General features: G+C 52.7%; 2 protein-coding genes across 2 annotated transcripts; both read left to right on the top strand.

The window, feature by feature from the left end:
- Positions 1-441: 441 nt before the first annotated feature.
- Positions 442-3,329, top strand: LOC100075255 (protocadherin alpha-6). The gene has a single exon (XM_029053318.2). The coding sequence runs from the start codon at positions 626-628 to the stop codon at positions 3,119-3,121; it is 2,496 nt and encodes an 831-aa protein (XP_028909151.1). The 5' UTR covers positions 442-625; the 3' UTR covers positions 3,122-3,329.
- Positions 3,330-5,936: 2,607 nt separating this feature from the next.
- Positions 5,937-10,283, top strand: LOC120638103 (protocadherin alpha-3-like). The gene is made up of 3 exons (XM_039910566.1): positions 5,937-7,952; positions 8,023-8,418; positions 10,239-10,283. Exons 1-3 carry the CDS (start codon positions 5,937-5,939, stop codon positions 10,281-10,283), a joined length of 2,457 nt encoding a protein of 818 aa, XP_039766500.1.
- Positions 10,284-10,582: the final 299 nt, after the last annotated feature.

Here is a 10,582-nt window from a genome sequence, read left to right as displayed (position 1 = left end):
CTAGAAAGTTCTGGCTTACGAATGTGGCTTTTTAAAGTGGGTGACCACGGCTCTCTAACTATTTGATACGTTCGTCTTGTAACTCCCTACTCCCATCACCAATGATTAGCCTCTCCTCTTACAAAAATCTCTCGGTTCTCGTCCCTATAGATGTATTTTAAAAACCACATATTAATATGTCAGGAAGACTTCATAGTTCAGGCTCAGGAAAGACGTGACTTGTGTCCATCCAGTGTCTATCCTCCCCCACTTGGAATATGGGCTTCGAAGGGACCAGAAGTCGTGATGTAATTAATTTTCATGTCTTAATTTCGAGGATTAGTTCAGTGCTCTGAAAATTGGAAGCAATTATTGAATGCAGGTAGTAAAAAGAACAGAGATCAAAAAGAAAGCAGGAATATATTGTTCCAGTACTTACCGGTTTAGTCACAGGGTGTCGCTGTCCACCACAAGGTGTTTCCTGACAAAGGAAATACACGGATCATCCTGGGCTTAAAAAAGCTCCATTTTGAAAGAGAAGGAGAACAGAAGCAGGGCGATTGGATTGCAGGAGGGATTTTGACGGGATTCTGAAACCTTTGGAGCGATGGATAAGTGACCGGAGCCTCGGATACAGGTTTGTGCGATGCTGATCCGGCGGGGCGGCGGCCGGGGGAGCCGGCGGCGGCTGCTGACCGCGGTTCTGCTGCTGGTCACAGCCTGGGCCAGGGGGAGCGGCCAGCTCCATTACTCGGTGCCGGAGGAGGCGAAACACGGCACGTTCGTGGGCCGCATCGCGCAGGACCTGGGGCTGGAGGTCGGGGAGCTGGTGCCGCGGATGTTCCGGGCGGTGTCCCAGGGCCGCAGGGACTATCTGGAGGTGAATCTGCAGAACGGCATCCTCTTCGTCAATTCGCGGATCGATCGGGAGGAGCTGTGCGGCCGGAGCCCCGCGTGTAGCATCCACCTGGAGGTGATCGTGGACAAGCCGCTGCGGGTCGACCATGTGGAAGTGGAGGTCAAGGACATCAACGATAACCCGCCAGTCTTCCCAGTAACACAACAGAGACTCTTGATTTATGAATCAAGGCTTCCAGATTCGAGATTCCCGCTAGAGGTCGCTTCCGATGCAGATATCGGAGTGAATTCTATCCTGACCTATAGACTCAGTGTTAATGATCATTTCGCTTTGGAAGTACGAACCAAAAATGACCGAACTAAATCCGTGGATCTTCTTTTAAGGAAATCCCTGGACAGGGAAGAAGTTCCCGAGCATCACTTGGTCCTGACGGCCACAGACGGGGGCAAACCCGAGCTGACGGGCTCAGTGGAACTGGTGGTCACGGTTCTGGATGCAAATGATAACGCCCCGCAGTTTGACCGATCCGAGTACGAGGTGAAATTATTAGAGAATACAGCCAACGGGACACTAGTCATCAGATTGAATGCCTCTGACCAGGATGAAGGAATCAACAAGCTTATAATGTATTCGTTTAGTAACCTTGTTCCAGCTGAAGTGAAAGATGCCTTCACCATTGACATGAAAACAGGAGAGATCAGAGTGGCCGGTGAATTGGATACCGAAAACACAAATTCATACGAAATCCCTGTGGAGGCTGTTGACAAAGGAAATCCGCCTTTATCTGGCCACTGCAAAGTTTTAGTGGAAATCTTGGACACCAACGACAACGCCCCCGAGATAGCAGTGACGTCTCTGTCGCTGCCCGTCAGGGAGGACGCCCTGCCCGGCACAGTGATCGCTCTGATCAGCGTGTCCGATCGGGACTCGGGGACCAACGGGCAGGTGACGTGCACCCTGAAGCCCCCCGGACCGTTCGGGCTGGTGTCCACCTTCAAGAATTACTATTCCCTGGTCCTGCAGGGCCCCGTGGACCGAGAGAAAGTGGCGGCCTACGAGCTGCTGGTGACGGCGCGGGACGGTGGGGATCCGGCGTTGGAGGCCACGGCCAGCGTGTCGGTGGCCATCGCCGACGTGAACGACAACGCGCCGGCCTTCGCCCAGCCCGCGTACACGGTGCTGGTGAAGGAGAACAACCCGCCGGGAAGCCACATCTTCACGGTGTCGGCGCGGGACCCGGACGCGCAGGAGAACGCGTTGGTGTCCTACTCGCTGGTGGACAGGCCGGTGCGGGAGCGGCCGCTGTCGAGCTACGTGTCGGTGCACGCGGAGAGCGGGCGCGTGTACGCGCTGCAGCCGCTGGACCACGAGGAGCTGGAGCTGCTGCAGGTCCAGGTGAACGCCCGCGACGCGGGAGTCCCGGCGCTGGACAGCAACGTGACGCTGCAGGTGTTCGTGCTGGACGAGAACGACAACGCCCCGGTGGTGCTGCCGCCCCATTCTGGCGCCGCCGCCGCCCCCTCGTGGTCCTCGGCGGGGTCGAGTCCCTGGTCCGGGTCCCCCGGGGCGCCTCAGCCGGGACCGGAGCTGGTTCCGCAGGGGGTCGGTGCGGGGCACCCGGTGGCGAAGATCCGTGCGGTGGACTTGGACTCGGGCTACAACGCGTGGCTGTCGTACGAGCTGCGGGAGGCGGGCGGCGGGGCCGGGCGCAGCCCCTTCCGCATCGGGCTGTACACGGGCGAGATCAGCACGACGCGGGCCCTGGACGAGGCGGACGGGCCGCGGCACACGCTGCTGGTCGTGGTGCGGGACCACGGGGAGCCGGCGCTGCGGGCCACGGCCACGGTGAGCGTGTCGCTGGTGGACAGCGGGCAGGACGGCAAGGCGGCGTCGCGGGCGTCGGGGGTGCGGGCGTCGGGAGCGTCGGGGGGCGGCCAGCGGGCAGCGCTGGTGGACGTGAACGTGTACCTGATCATCGCCATCTGCGCCGTGTCCAGCCTGTTCGTGCTGACCGTGCTGCTGTACACGGCGCTGCGGTGCTCAGCGCCCCCGCGGGGTCTGTGCGGGCCCGTCCCTCCGGCCCTGGTCTGCTCCAGCGCGGTGGGGAGTTGGTCGTATTCTCAGCAGCGCCGGCGTCAGCGTCCGAACGCGTGTGCGGGGGACGGGGCCGCCAAGAGCGACCTCATGGCTTTCAGTCCCAACCTCCCGCCCTGCCCGGGACCCCGGGACAGCGGGGAGCAGCCAGGAAACTCCGCTGATCAATCAGGGAAGGTAAGGGTTTAAACTGTTTAATTTCTACCTTTGAGTTGGAACACTTTATTAGAATAAATTTGGCTTGCTCGTCCGGTCCAGTGGCTACCTCTTGAAAGTGGAAATGCCCAAGTAGAACGGCTGATTTCTTTTCTCCACTGGTTCTCCCCAATCTATTTTTCACACCTCCCTGCATTCTTGTCTGAACTTTGAAGGGGACCAGTTAATGATATATCGCTTTCCTTATTCCATGAACTTTCTCCAAACTTCTCAACGAGAAGTTCATTTTCACACCTTCTGTTATCAACCATGGTCAACTATCCGCTAATATAGGCCAGGGAAAAAAGTACAGCTTTCTGGGGCTTTGCGTTAGAAGTTTCTTGGTGAGACTGTGCAGTTGGTTTCTGCTTACGATTAAGGTTCTCCTCTAAGGCAAAGAGAAACTCTAGTAGCACATTTTGCTCTAAGCAGTCGTTGTTGAGGAAATCTACTTGATGATGAAGATGAGTAGGAGGATGATAATGTGTAGGCTAGTGGAAAGAGCACGGGCATGGGCGTCAGAGGACTTTGGTTCTAATGCTGATTCTGCCACTTGTTTTTGTGCGATCTTGGGCAAAGGTGTTAACATCATTGGGTGCATCTTGGGGCCTTGTAGAAGAGGAAATTAAGATTTTTTTTGACCCCCTAGGAAAAATACCATTCTCCCCGATGAAGAGCGATGCAGTTGTTGAAGATGAGTGTGTCTCAATTTGAGAACAAGATATAATCATGGGGCTCCGTATTTTAACTCCTTGGCGTGTACCATCGTGTCTCATTTTCTTGTAATGTGGGTATTTGACTTTTATTTGCTTTACAACGTGGGAAGGCTAGGAAATAGAATTGATTGATCTTAGGTGTCATCAATGTTGACCGGCCCTTCACCAGCCTTTCTCACCTAGCTCCTTCGAGAACTGCTCTGATAGCTCCTCCCACCTCATTAACTCTCCCACATTAAAGGCCAGTGATTCATCACGCTTTTAGGATCACAGCAATTCTGATAAAGGAGAGGGGGCTTGTCCAATAGGTAAAGGAACACCTTGTACAAATAGTTCTCAGTTAATTGCATTTTCATGATGTGCCTTAAGTCGGAATTCTCAGACGGAGGAGCTACCGAAAAGCACCTCACAATTGTAAGCATTCTTGAGACCATTTCCGGGATATTTTGAATGCCAAGTTGTTTTCTGTCATTCTGAAATGAGGACCCCAATGGTAAAAAATAGCTAGAGATGGGATGGCAGCAAATCATATACACCGGGAGGCAAATACTATAAACTTGCATCGAAGACCAGTGTTTCATCAGGGTAATTTTAGTATCTTGAAATGACCAATAATAATAATAATAATATTTGTTAAGCGTCTACTGTGTGCCAAACACTGTTTTAAGCACTGGGTAAATGCAATAATAATTATAATAGTATTACCTGTGGTATATTTAGTGCTTACTATGTGCCAAGTACTGTTGTAAGCATGAGGTAGATACAGAGTAATCAGGTTGTCCCATGTGGGGCTCACACTTTTAATCCCCATTTCACAGATGAGGTAACTGAGGCAGAGAGAAGTTAAGTGGCTTGCCCAAGGTCACACAGCAGACAAGTGGCGGAGCTGGGATTAGAAGCCACATCCTCTGACTCCCAAACCTGTGCTCTTGCCACTAGTTTGGACATACACGCTTAACTCCATCTTAGCACTCTGCCAAGTGTATTTCTTTCAGAATGTAATAATACCCAAATAGCCACTTTATGTGAGCTAATGAAGTTTTGGAACCACGTGATTTTGTTTCCTTCTTTTAGGTATCTTTGAATAACCAGATAATTGGGTGCATCCAGGAGAAATAGCGACTATAGACACTACTTGATGAACTTAAAGGGAGTTGGTACATTTTTTATAAAGGTATTTGCAAAGATAAGTTAGTGGGGACTGTGGAAAGTAGCGTGTCCTAGAGGAAGGATCTCAGAAGTAGAAGTCAGAATTCCTGGGTTCTAATACCGGTTCCACCACTTGCCTGTTGTGTGACTTTATGTAAGTCACCTAACTTCTCTGGCCCCACTTTCCTTATCTGTGAAATGGGGATGCAGTACCTGCTTTCCCTCCTACTTAGACTGTGAGCCATGTGTGCCACAGGATTTCTGCCTGACCAATTATCTTGCATCGATTCGAGATATTAATGCCGTACTTGGTATGTACTAAGCACTCAACTAATCAATTAATAGTATTTACTGAGGGCTTACTTTGTGCAGACCTCTGTCCTAAGCAATTGGGTCAATGCAAGAGGCTGAAGTTTCAGTGGAATTAATTCTTCAATTCAATACTTGGGAACTTGTACGGACCGGTTTTCCCTCTATTTCCCGTTCTCTCTCTTTCTTTCTTCCTTTCACTTGCGCCCTTTTGAAAAGCGTGACTACACAGAACGGCAGGTTGCTATGTATTAAAAACAAAGAAATTGATCGGAATAATTCCAACAACATAGGGTTATTGGTAATCTATTGTATCAGCGCGTCTGTTAGGCCTACAGCCTGGGAGGAGCCCCGAAATTGCAAAAAGGACCGATCCGCGTTATATAAAGATCAAGAAAACCCAGAAAATGAATTGCGATGGTACTTACCGGTTTAGTCACAAGGTGTCGCTGTCCACCACAAGGTGTTTCCTGACAAAGGAAATACAAGGATCATCCTGGGCTTAAAAAAGCTCCATTTTGAAAGAGAAGGAGAACAGAAGCAGGGCGATTGGATTGCAGGAGGGATTTTGACGGGATTCTGAAACCTTTGGAGCGATGGATCAGTGACCGGAGCCTCGGATACAGGTTTGTGCAATGCTGATCCGGCGGGGCGGCGGCCGGGGGAGCCGGCGGCGGCTGCTGACCGCGGTTCTGCTGCTGGTCACAGTTTGGGCCGGGGGGAGCAGCCAGCTCCATTACTCGGTGCCGGAGGAGGCGAAACACGGCACGTTCGTGGGCCGCATCGCGCAGGACCTGGGGCTGGAGGTCGGGGAGCTGGTGCCGCGGATGTTCCGGGCGGTGTCCCAGGGCCGCAGGGACTATCTGGAGGTGAATCTGCAGAACGGCATCCTCTTCGTCAATTCGCGGATCGATCGGGAGGAGCTGTGCGGCCGGAGCCCCGCGTGTAGCATTCACCTGGAGGTGATCGTGGACAAGCCGCTGCGGGTCGACCATGTGGAAGTGGAGGTCAAAGACATCAACGATAACCCGCCCGTCTTCCCGGTAGCACAAAAGACTTTGTTGATTGCAGAGTCCAGGTTACTAGATTCTCGGTTTCCGCTAGAGGGCGCTTCAGACGCAGATATCGGAGCTAACGCTCTCCTTACCTACAGCCTCAGCAACAATGACTATTTCTCTCTGGATGTGAAAAGAAGTGACGAACACATCAAATCTCTTGGATTAGTATTAAAAAAGCCCCTAGACAGGGAGGAAACCGCACAACTGCATTTAGTGCTGACAGCCGTAGACGGGGGCAAGCCTGAGCTGACCGGATCCATGAAACTATTGGTCATGGTCCTAGATGCGAATGATAACGCCCCCCAGTTTGACCGGGCCGTTTATAAAGTGCGACTGCCAGAAAATACTTCCAATGGGACCCTAGTGATCCAACTTAACGCTACCGATCAGGATGAGGGATCGAACGGCGTCGTTAGTTACTCATTCAGTGGTGATGTATTTCCAGAGGTGAAGAGCAAGTTCCGCATTGATCCGGATAGTGGAGAAATCAAAGTGGTAGGAATGATAGACTTCGAAGAAGTGAAGTTGCATGAAATCCAGGTAGAGGCTACGGATAGGGGAAACCCTCCCATGGTGGAACACTGTACTGTTTTGGTAGAAGTCGTGGACACGAACGACAACACCCCCGAAATAACGGTGACGTCTCTATCACTACCCGTCCGAGAGGACGCCCTGCCCGGCACGGTGATCGCTCTGATCAGCGTGTCCGACCGGGACTCGGGGGCCAACGGGCAGGTGACGTGCACCCTGACGCCCCCCGGACCGTTCGGGCTGGTGTCCACCTTCAAGAATTACTATTCCCTGGTCCTGCAGGGCCCCGTGGACCGAGAGAAAGTGGCGGCCTACGTGCTGCTGGTGACAGCGCGGGACGGTGGGGATCCGGCGCTGGAGGCCACGGCCAGCGTGTCGGTGGCCATCGCCGACGTGAACGACAACGCGCCGGCCTTCGCGCAGCCCGCGTACACGGTGCTAGTGAAGGAGAACAACCCGCCGGGAAGCCACATCTTCACGGTGTCGGCGCGGGACCCGGACGCGCAGGAGAACGCGTTGGTGTCCTACTCGCTGGTGGACAGGCCGGTGCGGGAGCGGCCGCTGTCGAGCTACGTGTCGGTGCACGCGGAGAGCGGGCGCGTGTACGCGCTGCAGCCGCTGGACCACGAGGAGCTGGAGCTGCTGCAGGTCCAGGTGAACGCCCGCGACGCGGGAGTCCCGGCGCTGGACAGCAACGTGACGCTGCAGGTGTTCGTGCTGGACGAGAACGACAACGCCCCGGTGGTGCTGCCGCCCCATTCTGGCACAGCCGCCTCCCCCTCTTGGTCCTCGGCGGGGTCGAGTCCCTGGTCCGGGTCCCCCGGGGCGCCTCAGCCGGGACCGGAGCTGGTTCCGCAGGGGGTCGGTGCGGGGCACCCGGTGGCGAAGATCCGCGCGGTGGACTTGGACTCGGGCTACAACGCGTGGCTGTCGTACGAGCTGCGGGAGGCGGGCGGCGGGGCCGGGCGCAGCCCCTTCCGCATCGGGCTGTACACGGGCGAGATCAGCACGACGCGGCCCCTGGACGAGGCGGACGGGCCGCGGCACACGCTGCTGGTCGTGGTGCGGGACACGGGAGCCGGCGCTGCGGGCCACGGCCACGGTGAGCGTGTCGCTGGTGGACAGCGGGCAGGACGGCAAGGCGGCGTCGCGGGCGTCGGGGGTGCGGGCGTCGGGAGCGTCGGGGGGCGGCCAGCGGGCAGCGCTGGTGGACGTGAACGTGTACCTGATCATCGCCATCTGCGCCGTGTCCAGCCTGTTCGTGCTGACCGTGCTGCTGTACACGGCGCTGCGGTGCTCGGCGCCCCCACGGGATCTGTGCGGGCCCGTCCCTCCGGCCCTGGTCTGCTCCAGCGCGGTGGGGAGTTGGTCGTATTCTCAGCAGCGCCGGCGTCAGCGTCCGAACGCGTGTGCGGGGGACGGGGCCGCCAAGAGCGACCTCATGGCTTTCAGTCCCAGCCTCCCGCCCTGCCCGGGACCCCGGGACAGCGGGGAGCAGCCAGGAAACTCCGCTGATCAATCAGGGAAGGTAAGGGTTTAAACTGTTTAATTTCTACCTTTGAGTTGGAACACTTTATTAGAATAAATTTGGCTTGCCCATCCGGTCCAGTGGCTACCTCTTGAAAGTGGAAATGCCCAAGTAGAACGGCTGATTTCTTCTCTCCACTGGTTCTCCCCAATCTAATTTTCACACCTCCCTGCATTCTTGTCTGAACTTTGAAGGGGACCAGTTAATGATATATCGCTTTTCTTATTTCATGAACTTTCTCCAATCCTTTCCCCCTCAACGTGAAGTTCATTTTCACACCTCCTGTTATCAACCATGGTCAACTATCCGCTAATATAGGCTAGGGAAAATAAACACAGCTTTCTGGGGCTTTGCGTTGGAAGTTTCTTGGTGAGACTGTGCAGTTGGTTTCTGCTTATGATTAAGGTTCTCCTCTAGGGCAAATAGAAACTCTAGTAGCACATTTCACTCTACGCAGTCGTTGTTCAGGAAATCTATTTGATGATGAAGATGAGGATGAGGATGTGTAGCCTAATGGAAAAAGCACGGGCATGGGCATCAGATGACATAGGTTCTAATCCAGATTATGCCACTTGCTTGTTGTGTGATCTTGGGCAAGGATGGGTGCATCATTGGGTGCATCTTGTGGCCTCGTAGCAGAGAAAATCAAGATTTTTTTCCTGACCACCTACAATAATACCATTCTCCCCGATGAAGAGCGATGCAGTTGTTGAAGATGAGTGTGTCTAAAGTGGAGAACAAGATATAACCATGGGGTTCAGTATTTTAACTCCTTGGCGTGTACCATCGTATCTCATTTTCTTGTAATGTGGGTATTTGACTTTTATTTGCTTTGCAACGTGACTAGGCCAGGAAATAGAATTGATAGATCTCAGGTGTCCTCAATGTTGACCGGCCCTTCACCAGCCTTTCTCACCTAGTTCAGTCGAGAACTGCTCTGATAGCTCCTCCTACCTCATTAACTCACCCACGTAAAAGCCCAGTGATTCATCACCCTTTTGGTATCACGGCAATTCTGATAAAGGGGAGGTGGCGGGTTCAGTAGGTAAAGGAACACCTTGTTCACATAGTTCTCGGTTAATTGCTCTTTCATCAAGTGCCAGAAGTCGGAATTCTCAGATGGAGGAGCTCCCAAAAAGCACCTCACAATTGTAAGCATTCTCGAGACCATTTCCGGGCTATTTTGAATGCCAAGTTGTTTTCTGTCATTCTGAAATGAGGACCCCAGTGATAAAAAATAGGAAGAGATGGGATGGTAGCAAATCATATACACCTGGAGGCAAATACTATAAACCTGCATCGAAGACCAGTGTTTCATCAGGGCAATTTTAAATCTTGGAATGACCAATAATAATAATGATATTTGTTAAGCCTCTACTGTGTGTCAAACACTGTTCGAAGTGCTGGGGTAAATGCAGTAATGAGAATAATATTAATTGTGGTATGTTAAGCGCTTACTATGTATTGAGCACTGTTCTAAGCGCTGGGGTAGATACAGAGTAATCAGGTTGTCCCACGTGGGACTCACACTTTTAAGCTTCATTTTACCGATGAGGTAACTTAGGCAGAGAGAAGTTAAGTGACTTGCCCAAGGTCACACAGTAGACAAGTGGCGGATCTGAGATTAGAACCCTCGTCCTCTGACTCCCAAATCCGTGCTCTTGCCACTCGTTTGGAAATACACGCCTAACTCCTTCTTAGCATATTGCAAAGTGTATTTCTTTTAGCAGTGTAAGGAGAAAATGTAATAATATCCAAATAGCCACTTTGTGTGAGCTAATGAATCTTTGGTACCATGTGATTTAACTTCCTTATCTTAGGTGTCTTTGAATAACCGGATAACTGGGAAAATCCAGGAAAAATAGAGACTATAGACACTACTTGATGAATTTATAGGGAGTTGGTGCATTTTTCCTAGAGGTATTTGCAAAGACAAGTTAGTGGGGACTGCGGAAAGTATAGCGTGGCCTACAGAAAGGATCTCAGAACTAGAAGTCAGAATCCATGGGTTCTAATACCGATTCAACCACTTGGCCGTTGAGTGACTTTATGCAAATCACCTAACTTCTCTGACCTCACTTTCCTTATCTGTGAAATGGGGATGCAGCACCTGCTTTCCCTCCTACTTAGACTGTGAGCCACGTGTGTGACAGGGTTTCTGTCT

The sequence above is a fragment of the Ornithorhynchus anatinus genome, chromosome X2 (assembly GCF_004115215.2).
Source record: "Ornithorhynchus anatinus isolate Pmale09 chromosome X2, mOrnAna1.pri.v4, whole genome shotgun sequence".
Classification (NCBI taxonomy): Eukaryota; Metazoa; Chordata; class Mammalia; order Monotremata; family Ornithorhynchidae; genus Ornithorhynchus; species Ornithorhynchus anatinus.
The sequence above is the reverse complement of the archived record's forward strand: the minus strand, read 5'-3'. Positions and strand labels throughout refer to the sequence as shown.

Coding starts and splice junctions, on each gene's coding strand:
- LOC100075255 (XM_029053318.2), top strand. CDS start 626: ATGCTGATCCGGCGGGGCGGCGGCCGGGGGAGCCGGCGGCGGCTGCTG.
- LOC120638103 (XM_039910566.1), top strand. CDS start 5,937: ATGCTGATCCGGCGGGGCGGCGGCCGGGGGAGCCGGCGGCGGCTGCTG. Junction 7,953..8,022: donor GGCACACGCTGCTGGTCGTG/GTGCGGGACACG, acceptor GACAGCGGGCAG/GACGGCAAGGCGGCGTCGCG. Junction 8,419..10,238: donor CCGCTGATCAATCAGGGAAG/GTAAGGGTTTAA, acceptor TCCTTATCTTAG/GTGTCTTTGAATAACCGGAT.